Source organism: Zalophus californianus, chromosome 1, assembly GCF_009762305.2.
Source record: "Zalophus californianus isolate mZalCal1 chromosome 1, mZalCal1.pri.v2, whole genome shotgun sequence".
NCBI lineage: Eukaryota > Metazoa > Chordata > Mammalia > Carnivora > Otariidae > Zalophus > Zalophus californianus.
Window position 1 is genome coordinate 19,325,549 of NC_045595.1, and position 24,230 is coordinate 19,349,778.

General features: G+C 59.6%; 1 protein-coding gene across 8 annotated transcripts in view; it reads right to left on the minus strand.

Annotated features, from left to right (window-relative positions):
- The window catches only part of CACNA2D2 (calcium voltage-gated channel auxiliary subunit alpha2delta 2), a 141,063-nt gene that overhangs the window by 15,387 nt on the left and 101,446 nt on the right, over positions 1–24,230 (minus strand). For all 8 annotated transcript variants that reach the window (XM_027583116.2, XM_027583114.2, XM_027583115.2 and 5 more), the window contains exons 4-13: positions 16,266–16,325; positions 8,907–8,951; positions 5,483–5,624; positions 2,426–2,557; positions 2,178–2,235; positions 1,221–1,271; positions 1,000–1,099; positions 724–882; positions 380–487; positions 203–281 (exon numbers count right to left, since the gene is read on the minus strand). In XM_027583116.2, coding sequence (XP_027438917.1) covers positions 203–281; positions 380–487; positions 724–882; positions 1,000–1,099; positions 1,221–1,271; positions 2,178–2,235; positions 2,426–2,557; positions 5,483–5,624; positions 8,907–8,951; positions 16,266–16,325 — 934 coding nt within the window. The remainder of the gene's footprint in view (positions 1–202; positions 282–379; positions 488–723; positions 883–999; positions 1,100–1,220; positions 1,272–2,177; positions 2,236–2,425; positions 2,558–5,482; positions 5,625–8,906; positions 8,952–16,265; positions 16,326–24,230) is intronic.

A 24,230-nucleotide genomic window follows, 5' to 3' on the forward strand; every position in this document is an offset into this window, starting at 1 on the left:
ACAAATGGGGAGAAAGATGCTCAGTCAGATGGACAAGTTACGTGGCCAGATAGAGAGATGGACGGTCACACGCACAGGAAGATGGATGGTGGGTAAACAGGCAGCTGGAAAGCTGGACACATAGATGGACAGGTGGATAAGCAACCCGATGGCCAGCAGGGCACGGCGGGCAGCCCCAGGGCGGGGACGCTGGACGAGGTACCTTTGTTGGCACAGGCCATCCACTGCAGGGGTGTGACATCGTAGTTGTGTTGCCCCACGGAGAAAGTGAACACGCGCACCTGTTTGAGGCTTGAGGTTACTGCTGTGGCCATGAGAGGACAGCCCTCCCCGGTACTGGGCCCAGGTCAGGGGGCCCCCCACCTGGGCTGCGCCTCACCGTCCGGTTGGGCCAGTTGTACTTCTCAAAGACATCCTGCACGCGGTCCTCACCGCCATCCGTGAACATCATGATCATCTTATTGCAGTTGGCACGGGTTATGTTGGACTGGTCAGGGGTAGGTTTGGGGTCAGGCAGCGCTTGGACCCTCCCTGGCCCAGGGTGAGTCTCCCTCCCCCTGGAAGGCCTGGCCCTCGGGCCCTCCTCCCCACAGCAGATGGTGCTATCTGCCTGAGCCGCCTGTTGGGCACTAACAAGGCCATTCGTCTTGATTTCCCTGGTGTCACCAAGCCTGGGCCTTGGCCTCTCCCCAGCCACCCGCTCATCCACCCACGGCGGCTCACGTTCTGCAGCTGGTCGAAGGCGTACTCAAAGCCGGCCTTGTAGCCTGTGGTGCCCTTGGCCACCATGCCCTGCACGGCCTCCTTGAACACCTTCTTGTTACGCACATTGGCCTGCACCAGGTGTGTGAAGCATGACACAGGCTGTGCCTTTTCGTTGAACTGCAGGGACAGGGTGGGTGGTGAGTCACTGCATGCCCCCACCACTCAGGCTGGCCAGGGCATTCGGCACCGGGTGGGGTGACCCATTCCTCACCCGCCCGCCACCTTGGCACTCACTGAGGCCACGTTCACATAGTCGTCATCCGAGAGCGTGTCCAGCATCTCACAGACGGACGTCTTCATCAGCTTCAGGGTCAGGCCACTCACGCTGCCGCTCCTGGGAAGGTCATGGAGGTGCCAGGTAGGCTTCAGGTGTTCTCTGGCTGTTCCCTCATGAGGGTCCCAGGCGGCAGATTCTCTCCCCCCCCCCACCCCTCCTGCAGGCATCTCTCACTCACACATCCACAATGATGACCATGTCCTTGGGCGACGAGGCCCCCTGGATGTACCTGCCCGGGAGAAGCGTCAGTTAGGGCCAGCCTCACTGGGACCTTGTGGGTCCTTTCCTCCTTCACCCACATATTGATTCAACGTGTTTCTACTGAGCATCCACTGCATGGACCAGACAGCATTCTAGGCACCGAGGATATCATTTAATAAAAAGGTCCTGGGGTGCCTGGGTGGCTCAGTCAGTTAAGCATCTGACTATGGCTCAGGTCATGATCTTGGGGTCCTGGGATCGAGCCCCGCGTCACAGTGTCCCCTCTCAGTGCGGAGTCAGCTTGTCTCTCCCTCTGCCTCCCTCCCCCACCGCTTGTGCTGTCTCTCTCTCACAAATAAAGTCTTAAAAAAAATGAAACTCTAACAGTCCTTGCCCGGTACATGAGTGACCTGGTCCCCCAGCACATGAACGAGCCCAAGGAGGGGTGAACAGGTGATCCAGAGAGGGGGCAGGAGATATGTTCCTGGGCCCCAGCGCTTGTCATGTCCCCTGGCCCGGGACAAGGCCCCAAGGTCTGAGTCCTAGCTGTGTGTGGGATGGAACAGGGAGGGAGGAGGCCATGGGGTACTGCAGGAGAGGCAGAGCAGAGGGTGGGGTGTTCAGGGCTCAGATGGGAGGTGCGGGGGCTGGCGACCTGACAGAGGATATATCCACCCTCGGGAACCCCCACTGGCCCAATCCCTCAGTCCCGAGGGGGTGGAGTGCCGGGCAGTGGACGGGGGGCAGAGGCAGCTGGGAGGCCTGCCTGGGTGATGGGATCCATTTTCCAGCGGCAACGATGTGTGAAATGAAAATTGGATAGAGCTGGCTGCGCCCTGCTCCGAGTCCTGGATATCGGGAGGGAGGGGAGCGGGCGGCAGAGGTCAGGGGGATGGAGGGGGTGTCCCTGCCCAGCTCCTCCTTGCTCACTCACCAGGGTCTCCTTCGGACATCGTACAGGTCGATTTTCTTGGGGGCTCGCCAGGGGGTGGCTGTGGGAGGAGAGAAGGCGAGGAGGGGGGTCTGGCAGGGAAGGGCGTGGCCAGGGCCAGCCGGCCTGGCAGGAGTGGCTACTCCACAGCCCACCGGGTGAGCAACCACCCCACACACTCCAGGATAAGTGGGCTGGGTGACGGAGGAGGGTGGGTGCTGAGTGGACAGGAGAGATGGGCTGACACCCACCGGGGTAGTAGCGAGTGACACCCGTGGCACTTCCGAAGACCTGCCACAGCAGCGTGGGGTCCTGCCTGCGATTCTCGATGAACACATTCTCCAGGGCCTCTGTCCAGTTGAGTTCATTAAGGATGACAGTGGCTGTGGGGGAGACAGGGGGCGGGGGTGAAAAGTGCCCGGGCTGTCCCCCTGTTGAACCTCACCACGACGCCTATGCATGTACCCCCCACTTAGCGAGCTTCACCTGCTCTCTGCCTGGCGGGGCTCTCCTTCCTCAGGGCTCAGCTGAGGGCTGCATCAGCTCCTCCAGGAAGACTTCCAGGTCCTCAACCCCTCCCAAGCCAGCTTAGCCTACCCTTCGGCCAGGCCCCACAGGATCAGGCAGGGCAGCCGTGGCCTGTGGCCCCTGAGAGGGGCTGTCCAGGTGGCAGGGAGTTGTAAATTGGGATGCCCATCCAGCATGCTGCCTGGAGCTTGCAGCTGGTCCCTTGGGAGCTCACCCACTCAGCATGCACTCCGGGTTGCAGCCACAAGAAAGCAATTAAGGGCCCGATGATGGGGCAGGAATTATTCAGCTATTAAGGTACCTGATAAGCTGGAAGCCACTCAGCTCCATGATTAATCAACTGGGGCCAGAAGCAGGCCGGGGCGGGGGCGGAGGCTCTTGGAGGGGCAGGGGCTGTGCCACGATCCTGCTCCAACACAGGCACTTGCACACACATACACGCAAACGCATATAGCCTGTATACTCCCTGACAGGTATCTCTGCGCTGAACCTCCGTGTTTCCAGCCGGGTGTTAAGAGTCCTTCGTCCTCGAACCTACCTGCCCAGCAGCCCGACTGCTGCCATGGGCACGGGGGCACGCATGCTCACACTTACACAGCACTCTGCACCCAGGGGAGGACGGCAGTGGGTCTTGCTCTCACAAGAGCAAGTTACCCCCACCCTCCCTTTCCCCTGGCCTCTGTGGCGGCACATGCGTGATCCCCTGGCCGGAGCCACCCCGACACACACTCCCAGAGCGAGGCTTCTCTCAGATGAATGGGCTCAGTCCTGCAGATTGCTCAACCAGGGCAGAGAGTCAGGATGGCTTGGGCGGCACCCCCAACCCCCAACTCAGGACAGCCCTAAATCTGGCCGATATGTGCGTGCGCATGTGCTCTCTCACGCGCGGCGAATCTGTCTCTGCATATAGGACCCTCAAAGAAACCTGCCAGGGGCTGGCCACCTACTACTGCTGGGCCTCTGTACCGAAACCCCCTCCCCCAGGGGCTATTTTTTTCCTTCAGTTTCTCCCAGTTTCTTTCTTCCCAGGCGGAACCCTGATAGATCCCTATCACAGATCCACCCCAAGTAAGACTCAGAGAATGTCTTCCAAAGGCTCGGCTCTTCGGAGCAGAGCCTCTGAACACTGAAACCTTTTTAAAGCAGGCGAAGAGCTGTGATTTAAAGAGACAAATGCGCAAGGTTCTGCCCATCGCCCAGGGGGCGCAGATACATTCCTGGGCAAGGGGCCCTCTGCTCTCCCCCTCCTCCGCCCTGCAGTGTGGGGCCTTTGCTGCATCGTATCTGCTGCCTAATCTCTCTCCCTCTGCTTCCACTCCCTTCTCTCTGTCCTTGTAGCTTCCCTTAACTGACCATAATGTGAAAACAAAAACACATTTCTAGCATTGGCTGTGCCTATTGAACAGTATGTTATGGTCCTGTTCCTAATTTAGAAACTTAGTGAGTCGAACAATCTCTATTTTTCTCTTTAACGAAAAAATAAAGCCGGGTTCTCAAATGTTTCATACAGTACTGCCTGCCCTGGGAGAGTCTGCCTGGCGAGTCCCAACCCTCGCTGGGCCTCAGTTTCCCCATCCTCCCAAGGAGAGGCTTAGAGCCGACTGTCCTGGAAGCCCCTCTTGCTGCTGGCACAGGGGCATTTCTGACTCAGGTCAAGAGCCAAGAGTAGACCCCCGCCTCAGCTGGGCTGTCCCCACAGGTACCCATGACCACACGCCCACACCTGCATTCACTGTAAGACACACTTGTGCAAACACTCTGGTCTCCCCACGTGCACACACCCGCACCCACGTGCATACTCAGATCACGCTGAGCTGGGAAACGGGGACCATGCCCCCTCAGGCAGGCGATTACAGATTTAATTAAAAGTGACACAGTAAATAAAAAACATATAAAATGTAATTTGTGTGGGTAGCGAGGGGTGACTGGGGAGGGCAGTATGGCTCCTGTTTTAATTAGTGTGCCTGCCTGTGATAGTGCTCCTCGACTGGCTCGGGCAGGTGGCCTGAGGGAGGCCGTGGCAGGGACGGCGGGGGGGGGGGGGGCAGCACCTATCCTCACCCCCTACTGAGGCTGCCTAGAAGGCCTGGCTGACCCGAAGGGTGGAGGGGGGGCTTCCTGAGGCCCCTGCAGGATTCCCTGCATTCTGGAGACTACCCAGAAACTCTGGGGCCTGTGTCCCAAGACCCTCCACCCAGGGGGCCCCTTGGAGTCTGAGGTTGCCTTGTACATGCTCACAGAATTATGCCCAAACCACCAGACCGCAGGGCCCTGAAGCCCACTGCTAGAGCTCTCTCTGTAGTGCTTGACTCTTGGTCTCCTCCCCCTACACCTCCCAAGATCTTCAGGAAGTTCCTCCTCACGTCTGACTCAAATCCTTCCAGCTGTAGTGACTTGGTTTCCCCACTGTGCAAAGCTGCCCTGTCCCTGGACAAGGAGGGAGATGTTCCGGGGCTGGCGTCCGTGAGTGAGGGACTGCTCCCTGTTCCCCCAGCCCCTGTGTTCATCTGATGTGGTAGCTCCTCAACCATTCCTACACGGGGCCTGGGAATGGGGGACGGCGGGGAGGAGCTACTCTGGGGGCACGTGGGGCACATGTGTACACAGGGGCAGGAGACTGTGCATTCACAGCAGTGAGAGTCTGAGTGTTAGCGTGAGGCCATGCCTGAGAATGACTTGACGCCTGCGTGTGGACGTGGGTAGCAGGGGCTGAAGGCAGACGGCACTGGCTGAGCACCCAGGACCTGGCAGTGCCCAGGCCGTGGGCTCTGCACACTCACAGCCTTTGTAGATGTCCGTGGGGATCTGCACGGCCGTGTACGAATAGTTGACTTTGTTCTTGAAGTTTGAGTCCTCAACGAAGTCCAGCCTGAGGGTGCTGACCTTGGACCCCCTCTCCACATCCTCACTCTCAGGGTCATCCTGCAGAAAGGGATCCCCCCCCACCGTGGTCATGTCAGGTCTAGAAAATGGTGGAGTGGGGTCAGACAGCTCTGCAGGCAGGAGAGGGCCAGGGTCTAGGTGATAGGGGCATCTCAGAATCAGAGACGGGGAGAGATGGAGAGACACAGGGACAGATGGTCAGGGGGTATGGACCCCTCCCCCAGGAGGCCTGTGACTCCCACCTGCCCCTGGGCCACCCCACCCACCATCCCTACATTTGATAAACCCAAATTCCAAAACCCAAACCAAACTTCCCCACATTCTTGAAAACCAATTATCAATGAAGGAAACAAGTCCCAGTGAGAAAGAGCAGGCTGCACACCTCTGCTTTCAAGTCAGGCTTGTGTGATCCTAGGGAGACCTAGGCAGCCCTTCCCAGGAGCCTTGGGCCCCCCACACTGGGGGGCCCCCCGATCCCCTGCATGGAGTTCCTTTGGCACCAGGGAGAGGGTCCTTACCCCCTCTGGGGGAGGGTCACCACCCCCTCAGCAGGTGGCTGTAGGGGCTGAGTTTAGGGGGGGAGCTGGGCTGGGGTGGGGGCTAGCATTGAGACCCGGTAACTTCCAGAGGGAGGGTCCTCAGCGCTTGCTAGCAGTGGGACTGCAAAGGCCCCTGTTGGCTTTCTAAAATGAGCTGCAGCCGTCTGACAGGTGCCAATTACAGCATCTCTCGGCCGAGCAGGCTGGGCATGCGCCATGCACCCCCGCCCACCACCACAGGCTGGCAGGAACGGGTCTGCCGCTGCAGCGCTGATGCCGCAGCCAAGCGGCGGCGGGCGGGGGGGCGGTGAGAGGGTGGGGGGTAGGCAGGCACGGGTGCAGGTGTGCAAGGGGGAGGGGAAGATGGTGGTAGAGAGTGAAGAGGAAGGCAGGGAAGAGCCAGACGGGGAGGAAAGGAGGGATGGAGACCAAGGCAGGGCAGGGGCAGATCTGGGGGCCTTGTGCCCCTGGAGGAAGGGGTGTAAGCAGCTGGGCCATCCGCATGCCCCCTCACTGCCTCTCAACCCGTGTGATCACCGTCAACACCAGGCTCAGCTCATTTCCACCCCCTTGTGGCTCTGCAGACCCCACTGCTCACTGGGTCCTGGGCACACCCGCTGTATTTCTGCCTCCTGCTGCATCTTGTCTGGGGAAAGGGTGATCGTGCCTCCCTATCCAGCCAGATGAGCTCTGCCCACCCCAGGAGTGCTCCGGGTCTGTCCTCCGGCCTGGGGAATGAATTACTGCCTGGATGGGGTTGCAGCAGGCGGGCCTGTGTGGGGGTCGGCACGGCCCTGAGAGGGTCTGCCGCAAGGACCCTTGGCGTCTCTTCAAGGGTGGATTCTGTACAGCAAAATCCAAGCCATCTGCTGCCCTCCCCTCGCCCCCTCGCCCCCTGACCATGTGTGCGACTCTCTGCCCACCTCGGCACACCCTAGGAGGACCCTCAGAAGCTCCTGGATGCTGGGTAAAGCCGGGGCAGGCAGCTACCCAGCCTGCCGCCTCTGAGGCGTGAGCCACTCACGTTCTGCTTGCAGGAGGGGGAGGTGCGGGAGAAGAAAGCCCCCGAAATGTCAGCGGCAGATGAAGGGCGCTGGAAAATTTAATCTCCCAACTTTCCCAACTAATGTGACATTTGGATTCTGTTCTGATAAGCTATCAGCTGGCGAACTTTTTCCTTCCTTCTCTTTCCCCCACCCCCACCTTCTGGCTGGTAATTTAAAAGTAAATGGTCTAGAAAGATCTCTAACTGTACCTCTGGCAAAGATTAAAAAAACAAAACAACACAACAAGCAGGGGAGTCGACAAATGTGTTCATGTCGATGTTTATAGAGGGCCCGGCTTTTGGCCTGCCCTTAGCCCAGCCCCACCCAGGGTGCCTCTCCCTCCTGGGGCTTGTCCCTACCCCCTTGAGGGGCGGGGGTGTGTGTGCAGGGAATCAGTGATTTAGAGCCAGGGGCGGGGGTCCTGGGCACAGGGAGTTCAGGGGATCCTGGCAGGGGCCCGGGCACCAGAACAGCCAAGGAGTCTCTTGGCACCACCCCCATGCCCAGGGGCTTTGTACGGTGGGCAACTGCAGTCTCCTGGTTTATATTTAATGCACTGATTGCTAAAATTACAGCCTGCTGCTGAGGGGGGTAAGGAATTAGATTCAGGGTCTAATTAAAGGTTCGCTCTTCATTTGAATTTCAGATTCCAGCTTTAATTTTAGCAACTTCTCTGGGAGCCACGGAGGCTCAGCCAAGGGGGAAGCACACCTGCTTTAGCCCACCCACCCCTACTTCTCCGGCCCCCTGCCCGCCTGCTCTCCTCAAGGCTCACCCAGGCTGGCCTGGCACCACCGACCCTCTGCAGGGTTCCCTTCCTGCCTGCCCACCTCCAGGGGCATTGTCTACCTCCCACTCGCCCCAGGAAATGCCCCCGGCCAATAAGCCCAGGAGAGGAACCCTGGATTTGGGGTCTCCCGCCCCAGCCAGGGCACGTGGGACCCCAGGGACTGAGCTGTTTATGACACCTCTGTTTACAGAGGAGATAGTCAAGTTCAACTACATTTGCCTCCAAGGCAGGCAGATGGACTTGGGCCTTGGCAGGTTCACCAAACACTGTGTACTCTGTGTGCCCTGCCCTCTCGGACACTCTTGGCTCCTCTGTAGGTCCCTTGCTACCAAAATGGTCATACGGCTTTCACGTGAGGCCTCCAGAGACGGGGCGCCCAAGCACACATGAGCCAGTCAGGGGCGCTGAGACAGGAGCAGCGTGGGTCTGGGCCGTCCAGTGAGCCCCCGCGCCATCACTGCCCAGCCAGTGACCCCAGCAGAGCCCGAGCCCTGTCCTTCGTCTGGGGAACAGGCACAGGGCTGGGCTGCCTCTGCAGCTGGGGCAAGCCTGACCGAGCTGGCGGGAGCCCCGACGGTGGGGCCAGCTGTGTGGGGCTCAACACATGGAAGGTACCTGCACCACCCGAGCCACACCACAGCCACATCCCGGCCCTGCCTTGCCCACCTCCAGGAAGCCCTTCCCACTGCTCCCTCTCTTCTCTGCTCCCACAGTGCTCAGCCTCCTCCATGCTGGCACCCGGATTGACCCACGGGAAGAGATCCAAGTGCCTCACTACCTACCTGGGGTCGGGCGCGGGGCCTGTGCCACCGCTACTTTGCAGGGTGACCTCAGGATGTGGGAGAGCGCTGAGACCTCACACTCATTTTACAGCTGAGGCTACTAGCCAAGGGACGGTGTGGGGCTCTGGCAGTTCTTCTCCCCCCAACAGGGGTAGGGCACTCACCAGCTCAGCGTCGGCCTTGGCATCATAGTACAGGATATCTTCCTCCTGGTGGGAGAGAGAGGCCTTGACCCTCACAGCTCCTCACAAGGCTGCTTGAGGTGCAGCCAGGGTCCCCGCCCTGAGGCCCCTGCCCGGATCCAGAGCAGCCTTGGGGAGGGCTGGCTGAATTAGGCCGGGCATGCCCACCCCCGCCCCAGACAGACACCCCCTCAGGGGCCCTCACAGGCTCCAGGGGCATGTGGTGCCCCAGGTTGGGTGGGGCCTCCCTGGGGCTCCCTGACTCCAGGACCGCTGAGAGGCGGGGTCAGAGCCAGCCTGTGTGCAGAGACTCTGGCTGAGGCAGTACCGGGGGAGTGAAGAAGATGGGAAAATAGAGCCGAGTCTGGGCCAGAGTGAAATAATGACTCGACACCGCATCTTCCAATTTCTTCTATTAAAAAGCCTGCTCATTACGGGCATGTACTTATTAATTATCTGTGATTTGTTGTGAAATGCAAGGGGGTTTACACAACAGGAGCGGGAGAAAACAAAGCCTGGCCCCCGCGCCTGCCTCCCCGGCCTGCCGAGCCTGCTGGTGTGCGCCCCGCCCGTCCCGGCCTCGCCCGCCTGCGCGAAGCCTGGGTTCTTGGCCATCTGCGCGTCATAATCACTGGCCACCCCGGGGACCCGTAACACAAACGGGCTAATTTCATGTTTAATGATCTTTAATCAGAACTGAGCATGGCTGACAGAGGCCGCCAGAAGGTGAATCTGGTGCCATCAAGTGCCACTGGCTCTGGGGGGGCCACCCCACTCCTGCCCCTATGGGCTCTAGGGTCAGGACACAGGAGAAGGCCGCTGTCTGTGGCACCCTCCTCTAGTGCTCCTCGTGCTGTCTTCTACCGCAAACACCTGGTGCGTGGCCCTGGCAGCCTGTTTCTTTGTGGTCGAAAATGGGGGTGTTGACCAAGTGTGCTCCCAGCAAGCACAGAGCCAGCACTTACTCTCTGGGGGGCAGAAGTCACCTTGGCCACCCCTTTTGCTGTGTGACCTCAGGGCCGCACTGCTCCCTCTCAGCTCCGGCTCCTCAGGCTTCAGGGAGGGGGCTTGGCCTTGGGGATTGCCCGGGTGCTGGGCCTGAGGCCATAGTTCGAGGTGGTCAGTATGGGGGCTTGTTGTGGGGACAGTTGTGAGTTGTCTCCCACCAGAGGTCTGGGGGGTAGAGGCCATGGCTGAACCCGTAAACACAGTCCGAGCATTTCTGCAACATCGACTCCATGCCTGGCACCAGGCTTGGGCAAGACCACAGCAGCTGGATGGATGGAAGACCGGAAGCGACTTTGATTGCTTCGGTCACCAGAGGCATCTGCTACGTCCAGCGCTTCACATGTGCTGGGTTACGGGGCGCCTCCGGGAGCCCTGCGACCCTCCCCCTCAGACAGATGAGGACACGGCAGGGGTAGGAGGCTTCGCACCCATGCTCCAACCCGCCTTCCCGTTGCATCTCCAACCTTTGCCGCACCACCCACCCGGCAGCAGGGCTGGAGCCCAGGTGGGCGCAGGGTGGGGACTGGGGGCTGGGGCCCAGGCTCCAGGGTGCTCAGCCTTCCCTTGCGCCCAGCTCCGACCGAAGCACATAATGAAAGCTGACATTACATCAAACACAATAAGGAGTTTCGGTTGATGAAGATCATTCCTGAACACACAAACCCATTAAACCGAGGGGAAAAAAATATCAATTCAACACACTCGCTGGCAAAAAGAAAATGTGATTTGTTATCTAAAAGGGGGTTATCAACACGGCTCTGATGCTCTTTCCCTCCATAATGAAAACAGGCGGGCATGGTGGGAGGACTGCAGATTAGAACATGAGGCTTCACTCGCCAACTTTTTAGGCAAACCTCCCGCAAGGACAGGAAAGGGCATGGGCGGGGGTCGGTAACTCGGGGGCCCCCAGGAGACACGCGCTCCTCTCACAGGGCCGGGCTGGGTGGGTCCCGCCTGCATTCGGGCCACCCCTGGGCAGCTGCCCCAATGGCTGCCTTTGTCTTTTTGTCCTGCTGGTTCATGGTCTCAGCAGAGGATCAGGTGCTGGTGGTATCACTGACACAGGGGAGATGTGTCATACAGGAGGATTCCAGGGCCCTGCAGACAGTGGGTGAGGCTCAGGAATCTGTATGCAGTCCTTGTCCCTACCTCTTCTACCTTGAAAGGGCCAGGCCATGCCCCTTGCTTGGTAGAGAGAGGATTAGCATGGGATGGTGGCGGGCAAGGTCACATGTGTGAAAATACATTGTAAACACAGCTGTGGTCTCTATGCTTGATGTGGTGTGGAGCTGGGGGTGTGACAGAATGGGGCCATCAGGGTTAGAGTGGGAGGAATCCCTGGAAAGGCCTCTGTGTGCGCAGGGCCCCGTGTCCACCATTACGTCCTGCCTTGGTTAGACCACAAGGAGCGATTCAGGTACCTAGCGATTACACGCAGGGGCCTTGGCAAAGGGTCTTGGCCTCAAATCCTGACCTGAACATGTGTGCTCTGGGATCCCAAATGGTGAGTGAAAACTGAGCCTGAAGCCTCCAAAGTCCCTAGTGGCCCCAGGACTACTCCTGGGGGTCACCCCCATCTCATCAAGGAGGCAAGGGTGCCTGTTAAATCCTGTAGCCTCGGTGAGGCTTTCCTTCAGGGTCTTGATTTCCCACTTGCAAAGGTGGGATGACCATACCCTCACCGAGGGCGCTACAGAGGCAGGGAGCTGGGCCTCTCCAGGCGCTGGGGGCCAGCCCTACCTGTGGGGGCCCTTATGTTTGCAACTCCAGTCCTGGGAGGGGCTGCAGGGTGGAGGAAACCCTCTGGTTGGGGAGAAATGGGCATTATTAATGTCTGGGGTCCACACCCAACACCCCCTTCTGCTATTTTAGGGGCCATTTTGCTCAAACTTGGCAGGGGGTGGGGGGAATCACCCTTCTGAACTCACATTTCTCCCCCTTGTGGATTTCTGTATGACAGACGACACATGAAGGGTGGGGCTGGGGGGCCTACATGGCCTTTGCATAGACGACACATCACATACCCTCTCCTTAGCTGGAGCTGAGCCCAAGAGAGAACGCGAGGGGTGCCGGCAGGTGGGAAACAGGGCGAGGAGGTGAGCATGGGGTAAGCATGGGGAATAGCAGTTGGTGCCTATGTCTGGTACTGTGGGGTACAGTGAGGATGCCTGGCCTTCCTGCCCTGGCCCGTGGCCAGCTCAGCTCAGCCAAAAGGACTGTTTTCTGAGAGAGCCGTCTGTCGCCGGCGTGGCAGAGAGGCAGGCAGCAGGCCTGATGGCTGGGGCAGACCTCAGGCCAGGGAGGCCACCTGTCCTGTCCAGCCGGCTCCTCTGGCCTGGTCCAGCCTTCACAGTCTTCCTTTTAGGTTCCCAGACAGAGCTACCTCTCCCATCAGACCCCCCAGGGTAGGGCTGTGTCTCCTGCTTCAGACTCCCCAGGGTAGGACTGCTTCCTCCCTTAGACTCCCAGGGCAGCACTTTCCCCTACAGGGCCAGGTGTCGGCACTGAGGCCCTGGGGCCGATGGCCTCTTCCGCCTCTTCCACCCATCCCTGGCCCAGGTCCTCCCTGGTGGAGGTTCAGACAGCAGATAATGCTGGCACAGTGTGGTGCTGGGCCAGGCACGGTGTCCAGCAGGTGGGCCACCTTCATCTCCCCTGAGCATTACGGGCACCAGAGCACCTGCTGCCTGTCTGCGGGGTCATGTGAGGTGCTGCCTCTCACGAGGGCCATGGTTTCCCTGGGGTCCAAGGGCTGTGGCCAGGCTGTGGTTCCCTGCGTCTGCCATAGCCAGTGTGTGGGGTCATGGCCTGAGACTAAGAGGGGAGCAGGGGGCCTTCAGGTCCAGACCTCTCTCTCTCCCCTGTGCCATCTCTGAGCCTGTCGACCTCAGGATCCCCCGAGTGCCTGGGATGTAGCTATACCACTGTCCACTTCTCAGAGGGTCTGCATGTAGTCCCACTGTGTGCTGTTGCCATAGGGAGGACCATACCCTACTGATCACACAGTGGATTCCATGTGCCAAGCATCTCCTCTGTGCCCAGAACTGCCGGGTGCCATTCTCCCCATCTCAGAGGTAAGAAGACCAAGGCCCAGCTGCTCTCAGCCCACCTGTCCACAGGGCGCTCGGCTGGGCACATGGACAGGTGGTGGACAACACTGAATCAGGTCCGACTGCTTCTGGCCTAGAGGAGTCCTGAGTGGGGCAGATAGAGGAGTCCACTGGGATACTGGCCTGGGGCAGGCTGCACTGGGAACTGTCAGTGTTGGGGGCTCCCAAGATGGATGCTGGGGGCCGTGGGGGCCAATCCCGGGCTTGGGACTCAGAAAGAGGAGCCCTAGGGAATTAACTGGAGAGGGAGAGGCATTGCCCTTTTGAAGGAGGAGGGCAGGGCATTCCTGGGCCAAGGCCCGGCTTGCGTAAAGGGCCTGAGTTTGACACTGGCGTTTCGGCTCTCCGGAGCGCCACATGGAGGAACACGCTCCTTATCTGTACCTCCTGAAGGTCATTGGGAAGGACATGGTCTCAAGAGTGGGTAGTGTGCCTGCAAGCGACAGAGACACCGTCCTTTTCCCAGTCTCAAGTCCCCGTATCCCCCTGGCACGCACAGTCCCCACCTGCAGCTGCCGCCAGCTCCCACCCCCCTGCCCCCCCGCCCCCGGCAGCCCAGGCAGGGTGGGCTGGCTAGCCAGCTAATGGGCCCGCCGTTAGCGCTGATGCCTTTCAGCCAGGCAGCAGGGTGACTGCAGGGCTTCTGGGGAAGAGCGGGGCCCTGACCCCGCAGCTGGGAAGGAGGGGGTGATTCTAGCTCCGCCCTGCCCGAGATACGGACAGATGAGCAGCCGGACGGACTGAGTGGGAGGCCCGGTGGTCACTTCCACAACTGGGGGCATCCCAGGTCGAGTCGAGGGGAGGGGCCCGGCCAGAGCCCGCTCCTGCCTCATCTCAGGACAGGAGCGCACAGGGCCGAAGACGCCCCTACACTGTCACCACCTTGGCATCTCTATGCCCTGACGTGTGCAGTGGCCCTTTCGCACACCAGGCCCGGGCCAGCAGGCAGCATCAAACACCAGAGTCCTTTGCCAGATGGGGAAACTGGAGCCCAGAGAGGGGCAACCCCTTGCAGGGCCCCGCGGGGACTCAGTGTGCAGGGAGCACATTGTCTCCAGCAGCACCCATCTCAGCATCCCCCTGATGCCCCTGAGACCTTGGTGCCCCTTCCTGGCAGGCCCCCGTGGTGCCCACTCTGGCCTGGGGTAAGCTAGTCCTGCCTCAGGGAGTAGCTGAAAATCAGGGGTCAGGAGTCTGGCTGGATGATCCTTGTAAAGTTTGGGTTTTCTGCCGAGTCAGGAAAAAAAAATAGGTTTGAGGCTAAGGCGGCCTCTTTGTCTTCTTGTCTGGGCCTGGACTGCGAGGGAGAGAAAACCAGGCTGAGGGCGGGTCTTTTCATTCCCCTGTTCCCTGTTCCTTCACTCACTCACTGTCCCATGTCTGCTCTGCACACAGTCCTGGGTAGGGAGGGAGGACGCAGATATGTCAGGAACAAAGGAAGGGCCAGAGTAGGGGAGGCGTGCGGGGGGGGGTGGGGTCTTAGATGGCCAGAAGCTGGAGGGGCTGATGGACTGGGCCATGGGGGTGGCCTCACTGGGAAGGGACAGACAAGCCAGGCCGCCGGGAGGAACAGAAGGCATTTGGGCAGAGATCAGGAATGGGCCTGGAGTGAGGTGCTCAGCATGGCTGGCGCAGAGGGGGAGGTGGGTGAGGAATGAGGTGGCCAAGGGGGGCAGCAACAGCCCGATCAGGGCTGGGCCTTGAAGAGGAGTCGCCCGGGTGGGTGCTGTTTTACTGGTGGGAGCGTGATCTGAGTGGTGGGTGGGAGCACCGCCACCATGCTGTTCCTGATCAAGGGGCTGAGGAGGCACGGGGACCCCGGAATGGGTGGTGGTGTTGGAAAGGGAGGGAGAGAGAAGGGCGAGTCCTGAGCTCCTGGGGAGGCGGGGTCTGTCCAAGGAGTCATCCACTCATTTATGTGTTCACTATAAACAATCACCTGTTACATCCAATCCCACCTGAGCTCCCTGAGGGTAGCATCCAGCACCCACCAGGCAGCAAAGGAAGGATGCCATGGGGTGGGCAAGGCAGGGCAGGACTCAGGATGGCCTGGCGGGATGGAGGCCAGGGATGAGGAGCAGACAAGTTCAGGGGGCTGGATCATAGGCATGAATCCCCTGGGACCTGACAGCCTGGCTGTGAATCTCTGCCACCAACAGGTGCCTCAGGTAGGTCTAACCACCCTGTGCCTCAGTGTTCTTATCGGTTTAAGTAGGGATAATAATCCACTGGCCCACCAGATGTGCAAGACCCAGAGCTGGAGCGGCAAGGGCCTACCCCACCTTATTAGGCCGCGGGTCCCCGCAGGCAGCCCTTGGCGCCTCTCCCCGTGGTTAGCACAGAGACCCCCAGGAGGCATGGCTCAGATGCCTGGGCAGCTGTGGAGGACACACGAGCCCTGCTAACTGGCCTGGTCCCTGAGGGTTCCATCATCCCTGGCATTGGGGGTTCCCTGAGTCTGGGAGGAAGCCTGTCTCAGTTTACCTTCTGGCTTACTGGGACCCTCTGAGATGCTGGCCTGCTGGAAAGGGTGCAGGTGTGTCCAGCCCCAGCCCAAAGCAAACACAGCTGCCTGCATTTGTGAGGGCCACCTGCGTTTGAGACTGGCAGTCAATGAGGGTTCCCTTCCTTCCCCCACATTCTGGGCCCTTCTGCCCTCAAGAAGAGACCTACTACCAGCTTCTCACCCCTCTACTCCCTTGGCACCTGGGCTCCTTCTGAGCTCTCTTAGTGGAAGGAGAGTCTTCTGTGGCTGTGACAAGCCTGGTCCCTGATCCCAGCCGGACAGCCTCCTGGAAGACAGGCTGCTGTTCAGGGAAGTCCCAGGAAGGGGACAGAGTCCCCCTCTGGCAGTGACTCTTCTAGGTCAGTGTATTACAGTCTGAAAGGTCCTGGAGTCAAGGGACTTCTTTGCCCTAGGGTCTCTCCAGAGTCTGGGCACATCCTTAACCTCCAAGGCAACACCAACTTTGGGGAGCATCACTTTAGAGTGGCCTGTCTGCCCTTGGGGGACCCCACAGCTCCGCTAGGGTGAAGTGAGAGGTTCATATCTGCACCCTGTGTCCCAGCACCAAGGGGAGCCTCAAATGTTTGCTGAAGGCGGGACTGAGGTTCCAGGCTCTCCTCCAGTGAGTCTGGGCAGCGCCCCCTCCCCCAAATTCACATCTACCCTTGCCGGGAGTGGGCAGGTCATAGGGGCTGGGGCGGGCACTGCAGTTCTTACCTTGATGTTGTCCTGCCAGCGGTGGGCTTTCTGGAAGCTCTCTGCGGCGTCGGCCAATCTCTGAGGAACAGAGCACGAGGAGGTCAGAGGCTGAGGAAGGCCCATGCCCAGCCCCAGCCCTCTCCATCCTTAGTGTTCCCTGGAGCCAGGCTGGCTCAGGGACTCCCTTGCCCCATGCTGCCAGACCCTCCGGGATTCCTTGGCCCCAGACCTTTCCCAGCTTGCTGTGTGGGCCCTTCCCCCACCCACAGCTGGGTTCACATAGGACAGATGAAGCCTGCACAAAGTGACCTGAGTGGCATCTCCATGGGACTCCCTGTACTTCAGCCCAGCCACAGCTCCTGCCCACAGGATGGCAGGGGCCCCCCCAGGATGTAGTAGGACCCAGGCCCTGGAGTCAAGCCCCGTTGCCCCTCTACCTCGGACAAACCAGTGTCACACCAGTGCCAAGAAGAGGCCCTCCCTAGTCAAGGGTGAACTGCCACAAGGGACAGGCGTGCCTTGCTGATGCGTCTTTGCCACCAGCTGCTCAGGGCTCGGCAGGAGGTGCCCTCAGCACACCTCCCACACCCAGGCTCACTACCACTCTCCCCGTCCCAGCTTCCTGAGTCCCTTCCCAGCATGGCTCTCCAAGCCTCTGTCCACACAAGCCTGGCCATCCCTTGGGGCTGGTTCCTGCACTCTCCTCCATCACGGCCCCTCTGCGTGTGAGCAGGCCTTCTATCCCACACCCTGTTACCGCCATGCCTGGCACCAGACCACGCTGATATGCAGAGATGTGGCGGGCCAGCCCTGCCCTCTCACAGTCTAGAGGAGGAAACAGACACAAAACTGGGTGGAACCACCAGTGCAGGAGGAGCTGAAGTGCTTCGAGGAAGCTTAGTGCTATGGGAACTTGGGGCATCAGGGAGGGCTTCCTAGAGGAGGTGTTGGTACTCTGCCACCCTCAGGGCCTGAACCCCGGCTGCCCAGAGATTCTTATTTTGTGCCTCTGTGGGTCCTGTCCCTCCAGGAACTCTTGGGACCCCTAAAGATGGCCCTCTGGGGCCTCCTGCAGAGCTGAGTGCAGTGAAGTCCTGTTAATCATATTGATGACTGTCACCACGAACTGGTCACTTGCTGCATGCTGAGCCTGCCACCAGGCCAGTGACACATCATGTGTAGCTCTCTCCACTCATGCCTGGCATGTCTTCCTCAGATGAGGAGACCCAGGCATGGAGGCAGTAAGCAGCCTTCCCAAGGTCACAGCGTCGGTCAGGCTGGGGCCCTGAGTCTGGCCCAGCCCATGATCAAGGTCTGAAGGCACCTTCCATGGGCCCACCATGCCTGTGAGGGACAGGGCAACTCTTGTGGGGGAGGGGCTCTGGTCTTCCACCCCTGCCCCACTCCATCCCACGGGTGCAGCAGTGGGTCCTGCCTTCTGGCCTCCAGCCCTCACTCAGAAGGCCCTGGCCTCTTGGTGTTTAGGACACACACTCCCATCCATCAGTCCAGGCCTGGGGTGGCATGTGGGCCCCAGAAGGGAGGTTCTAACAGAGCCTGGCAGCTGCCCATGATGGGGAAATGGGGGTCGGGACTCGGGAGACTGGTTTTCTTCCCTCCCAGCACAGAACAGGGTGGTGATGGGGTATGGCCTATGTTCTCTGGGGCAGGACGTCACCTCGGGCAGTTAGAGGGGCTGCCCAGGACCATCCTCACTCCCACTGGGCCTAGCTCCCCCTCTTCCTCAGGCCAAGAACAATGAATGCTGGGAAGACTATGAGGCTGGGGGTCTTGGGGACAGGGTAGGAAAGTCTCTCTTGTCCAACCCCCTCACTTCACAATGCTGGGCCCCTCCTGGCCTCCAGTTCCCTCTCCTGCTTCCCCACCTGATCTTTGTAGGTTCTCTTCTCTGCCCACCTGTTATGCAGTGCCTGCTCGGGGCAGCCCACCCCACCCCCCTGACCCAGCTTCGGGGACCACAGGCCTCTCTACTCCCAGACACCTCCCATATCTTGCCTCCAACCCCGGCCCCTGCTGGGGTCCTGGACACCTTCCTGGGGTGACCCTCAGGCCCACTGGAGCGCATCCCATCCCCTCCTGGAATGAACCCATCCATGCTAGACCCCTGCCACTTACATCTTACCCCGCTATCACTGAGATCACCTACTGTCCTCCCTCAGGCTCCTGTGTCCTCTCTCGCCCTCTGTCATCTCTTGTCCAAATGCGGATCCAATCTGGCGGCCACCCCCTGCCCCTAAGCCCTTCAGCAGCTCCCTGTGGCTCTGCATATAAAAGGCAAAGCTTTCTTGAGGTCCCGAGGGGTCCACCTGCGCTTCCATCTTGGGGCCTCTTAGCCTAAACTACAAACACCCCTCCCCTGACCCCGACCCCCAGGATGGGTGCGGTCCCTGATTTGCAAGGCTGCAGGGTTCTTTTGCAGAGGACATCGCTATGTGATATGCACGCACAACACTTGTTATTGCAGTTAACTGAGCACTCCTGTGCTAGCTGAGCACCTGCGCTGGATGAGAGCACGAGAAAGCCTAGGGGCAGCTCCTGGGCCGCACCTCGAGGGGTGAGCCTTGGACAATCTCTTCATGCCCCCTTTCCTTCCCTAGTGGCCTGCTACCTTCCCGGGGACCCCAGACCTTTCTCAGAGGGGGCCTGAAGCCCATGTGGGGCTCCACTGAGGCCGCTGCCCTCCACGGGGGATGAGGTGTGGGCAGGGCGTGGGGATAACCAGATCAGGCCTCCTGCCTCAGGAAAGTCCCAGGGCTGATGGGGCTGCAAACACCAAACTGACACCAGCTGAAGTCTCCAGCTGGGCCGCGGCCTCTCCTGCACCCAGCTCCCTGCTGGCCAGGGGGCCCAGCTGCTTCGGCCTCTCAGGGCTCAGCTCCGTCCATGGGATGCACAGGCCCAAGGACCAGGGCTCCCTAGCGGAGCGGCCACAGTGAGGGAGACCCAGGGAGGGGGGGCCCCGGCCCCTAGCCTCCTCGAAGTCCCACGGGCTCGAAGGCCCGGGTCAGCCCGCTGACTCGTGAATAACGGAGCTGCAATAGCCACAGCAAAAGGATTACGTTTAATCCTCAGTAACGATCAAGCCATTATTATTTGTTCGGTGTTACAGATCAATCAGCCCATCCCCGGGCGCTGGACGTGTGGAAACTGCTAAACACACAGGCCCGGTGGTGCAGGAGGAAGGGTGGAGGCAGCGGAATGGGGGTGGAGGGGGCAAGCTGTGGCTGCTGGAGGTCCCACCGGGTCTGAGGGGGTGAGGGGAGAGGCCCACTGGCATGCCTGAGGGGCCCTGGGCAGCGATCAGAGCCTGGACTCCCAGAGCCTCGGAGCCCGGGCCTGGGTTCAAATCCTGGCTTTCTTGAGTAAGTGGCTTCCCCTCCTGGCCCTCAATGTCTTGTCTGTAAATTGGGAATAGGAACTGTACCCACTCAGAGGGTGAGTAGGTTCTTGGCAGCCCCCTTGCTCTGACCCCCAGGAGCTGCCCAGAGGGACCAGTCCCCTGGGGTGTCTCTTGCTGGCTCCAAGCACGAAAGGCTTTTGCCCACCTCTGGGTCATCCTCTGTTATCCACCTTCTGCCTGGGATGTGGTCTCTATCACCTCAGTCAGCCCCCTCAGACTGTCACCTCCCCTGGACGCCTTTTGCCCTTGCCCAGCCCGAGGGCTCCCCTCCCCTGTCTGGCACTCAGAGCCTCGGGCTCCTGTCTCCACAGAGCCCACAGCCCTGCTTAAGGCTGTCTGGGAGATGTGCTCGCAGCCTCACCCTGCCCTAAGGTGAAGGGCATCCTCCTAGCGCATCCCCCCTACCTCTCCTGGCTCCTTATGACGGCCTCTGGGCAGGCAGGATGGGGAAGGAAACTGAGGCCCAGAGTTGAAGACAGAACCACCTCTGCGTGGGCCCGCAGCTTGGTCCCATGTCCAAGATACTGCCTGTCTGGGGGGAGATGTGCTCTCTTCTCACCCCTCAGCCACCGGCAGCCTCTGATTCTCCTGCTACCAGGCCCCTGCACATTCTGCTTTTGTGTCTCATCACCTAGACTCCGCAGCGGGTTCGTTCCCTCACCCTCGAGGTGTTAGCCTAGACCTTCTCCTCCCCCTAACCACTCCCTGGACCCCTGCCAAGCCCCCATCTGTCCCCATCACATCTCCTTGCTTTCTGCCTTGGGCTCTGAGCTTGGTGAGGGCGGTATCTGGCAGCTGTTAGCTTTACAATAACCTGGCCCCTTGCGCACAGTAGGTGCACAGTGAACATCCACGAACTTAAGGTCAGAGTATCTCTGAACCTGGGTGGAGACCTGGGCAGGAGTCTGGCTCTGCCAGCCAGCTGTGTGACCCCGGGTGGGTGGCTTACCCTCTCTCAGCCACTTTTCCTCACCACAGCGTGGAGTAAAGGTTAGGGCGGCCCATGAGGGTAACACTGACCCTGCTGCAGAGCTGCTGGTGTTGGCCGGCCTGGCCCGAGATGTCCCCATCGTGGCCAAGGCATTGGAGGGAACCATGGCGGGACCACTGAGCAGGGCTGCTCATGGCCAAGTCCATCACAATAACAGCAGGCATTTCAGAGGCAATTATCAGAGAGTTTCACTTAACAATCAATTTCCCTCAGCTCCGGAAACCGTTCTCACAGGAAAAGGCAGGAAAGAGGAGGACTGGTGGTGTGCTGGGCCGGGGACGAAGCTCCCCTGCGGAGTAGCCCCTCTGCAGATGCCTTCAAATTTCACTAAGTGAAAAGTCTTTCCCTTGCTGCGGAGCCGGTGCCCTCAGATGAGGGGCCTGGAGCCGCGGTGGGTGCCCCTCAGAGGCCAACAGCTGGAGGGTCCAGCCCCTACTGCACGCTGGGCGAGGCGGGGCTTGGGTGTGAGGGGGCTGGAGCCTCAGGCTTCTCCCTTCTCTTTGAGGGCCTACTCCTCCCCCAGGGCTGGGTGCCCCGCTTCTCCTGAGCATCCTCCTCTCACCCCAGCGCTGGCCGAGCCCGAACAGGTCTGGGGAGAGCCTGCCTATCAAACAGGCTTTGTTTCGTGCTGCCAGAGGGAAAGATCGTATGAGGTGTTTGGTCTTAATTAGTGATAGCTACTCCCTCTTCCAAGAGGATACGATAGGCTTAGGATGAAAGGCCCTGAACCCATGGGGAGCAGGATATTGAGATCTGGGCCACTGAGGGCTGAGCCCGGCAGAAGCTGTGATGGGGGGGCCCTGAGGTGGAGGCTGGGGGCTGCAAAGTCCTAGCACCAAGCAGATGCCCTGAAAACACTGCCCGAGGGTTGCGAGGAAGGTAATGGTGACAGATGACACCAGACCCCACCCCTGGCACCTCCCCTGGGCCAGGGCTTCACTGACTGACTGGTGCAGGTCATCCAACCACAGGAGGAAGACTGGGGCTCTTCTTCACCCTCCCCATTCCATCCCTAGCAAGCCGCTGGAGAGGTGGAGTCTTCTGTTCCTCCCACCTTTTACAGGTGGGCAGACTGAGGCTCAGAGCATTAGTGCCACCACCCCAGGCCCCTGGTGGGGAAGTGGTAGAGGGGGTATCGACCCAGGTCTATCAGCAGCGTTGGACAGTGAGCCTCTCAGGGACAGATCAGGTCTGGCCACATGGGTCTGCTGCTTGGGCTCAGATGCCCCCTACTCCCCCAAGAAGCTGTTCCTTTGTCCTTTCCTCAGGAGAGTGGATCAGTAACTGGCTTCCCAGATGCTGCTCTGAGCCCCCTCCCCCAACCCTGGAGTCACTGGGCCCAGCCCTCGGCGGGGGGGGGTTGAGGACCAGGGTGTCCAGCAGCCCCTGATCAACCCAGCCTTGCCACCACCGCCACCCTGCTTCCCTCGTTGCGTGCGGGCCCCATATTAGCTCTGTATTGTGCACTGATAGATACTAAATACAGATTTCCAATTTCCAGAGCTGTTATGGTCTAATGAGTAAATAATATACATATTTAAAACTGTCTAAAAACATATCTGCATAATTAAAATATCTGCATAATAATGAAGCAAGATGCAGCTTAGCAAGGAGGCAGCTAGAGCTCCGGGGCTGACAATAGGGGTAGGTGAGCAGCTGGGGTTGGGGGTCATGGCCTTGTGGCTCTCTTCCTTCCTGCTACCTTGGCCCGAGTGGGCATTTGTCTGTCCACCACCTGCTCCAAGCGGGTACACCCACGGTCGGGAACCAGGAGAATCCCAACTTGGCCCCGTCCTTGTACAACCTGCGCCCTGGGGGGAGGCGCACGCGTAGACCGACGGTACCCTCCGCCTGAGCGATGGCGGCCTCAAGGACTGACTGCCACCATCTGCGTCACTTGATGTGCTCAGGGCTTTACGGGCACAGCCCCGTTCACCACGACCTTCCAAGGGCAGGTCCTGTCCTGACCCCCCAGCTTTCTGGGTTCTGAGGGGTAGAGAGAAACACACCAGCATGGGCGGAGTGGGCTGCCCAGGACCCATGACTTATGCACAGTAGTCGACGGAGATGCCTGTGGCTTTGCCTTCCTGTCAAATGCACCACGGACACCAGGGCCACTGAGGCAGGACTTCACTTGGCCTTGCCCTCCCACCCTCTCTACCCTCCTGCATCTGTCCACACTGGACACACTTGGCTCCCGTCCCATGACACCTCCAACTCACCCTTTCTGTATGAACCAGACTTCTAGCTGAAAGACAAAACCACCACTGAAACAATGAAAAACAAACAAACACTCAACTCCAGCAACCAAAACTGCAGGGAAAATCACCAACACTCCTCAAAGCGAAGGACGCCTCGGGGCAAAGCCACCACGTGGGGCCCCGTGCTGCAACGGGCTCCCTGACCTTTTCCCTCACCAGCGGCCGCACATCCTCTACAAGTTGATGAAAAAAAAAAAAATAGTAAAACGGATTTTTTTCTTTAAAAAAAAAAAAAAAGGTCAGAATACAAGTACCAGGAAAAAACTCATTCGAGTTTTGGTTTCCTTCTGGAGGGGCTCCCGCCTCTCCACCCCCAGGCCTGGGCTTGCTTGCTGTCTGTGGGCATCTCGGGCTCGGTCATCGACTCCTGTGCCTCCTCGGTCCCACCTGCAAGGGCAGCCCGTGTGTTACTCTCCCAGGAAAGACAGGAAGACGTGAGCGGTGGCTTAGGCTAAAGATGGAGATGGGGCTGGGGATCCTGGTGTCCTAGAGGCTTGAATTTCAGACCACAGACAGGATTTTCCGGAACATCCTGGGCACCCAGGGAAGGTTGCTGTGTTGTATTTTGCCTGGGAGGACTTGTAAAAAAACCCACGGGTCTCCTATTACTGATATGTTACCCTCAACTGGACAGTTTGACATCAGGAGTAGGAAGCCATGTAGGAAGAGTAGGAAGGAACGGAGGTGAAGTGGCACTCGGGGGATGATATCAATCCCACTGGCTTCACTGCTCTAGCTTTCAACGGGAACCTCAGTCAGCACAGAAAGAGCTGGGTGCAGTGTGTCATGGGGCAGGGTCCATAGTGCCCACTGTGAACAGGGCAAGGGGCAAGGAAAGGGGCCTCTGTGGGTGGGCAGAGCACTGGCCAGGGCCAGCCTGAATTTACAGAGCAGTTGTCAGGAACCATGGATGAAGCCCACCCTTGGGAAATTTCAGCTCTGGTGTTGGGCTGCTTCAGGAGGGAATGAGTGTGGATGGCCTTGTGCTGACAGCAGTAGCACAGGCCCGGCTCTTGGGGCCCTGCCCTGCTCAGTCACTGCTGCTGCTCCTGGGTCCCCTGCCAGGCACCTTTGAGAATTTCCCTGATGAGAAATAAGCCAATAAATCCAACACACAGGTCAGAATTTGGGCTGTAGCCCCAGAGCCCGGCCATATGCAAGCACCTTGCCCGCGGGGAGCGTGAGCTGAGGGCCGGGCCATGTGGATTCCAAGGCTGAAGGGGCTCCTTCCAAGGTACGGCCCCGCTCAGCACAATCGCTCAGGGGGCTTGCAGGGGTGAGAACTCACCAACCTAGCTGAAACCTAGTCT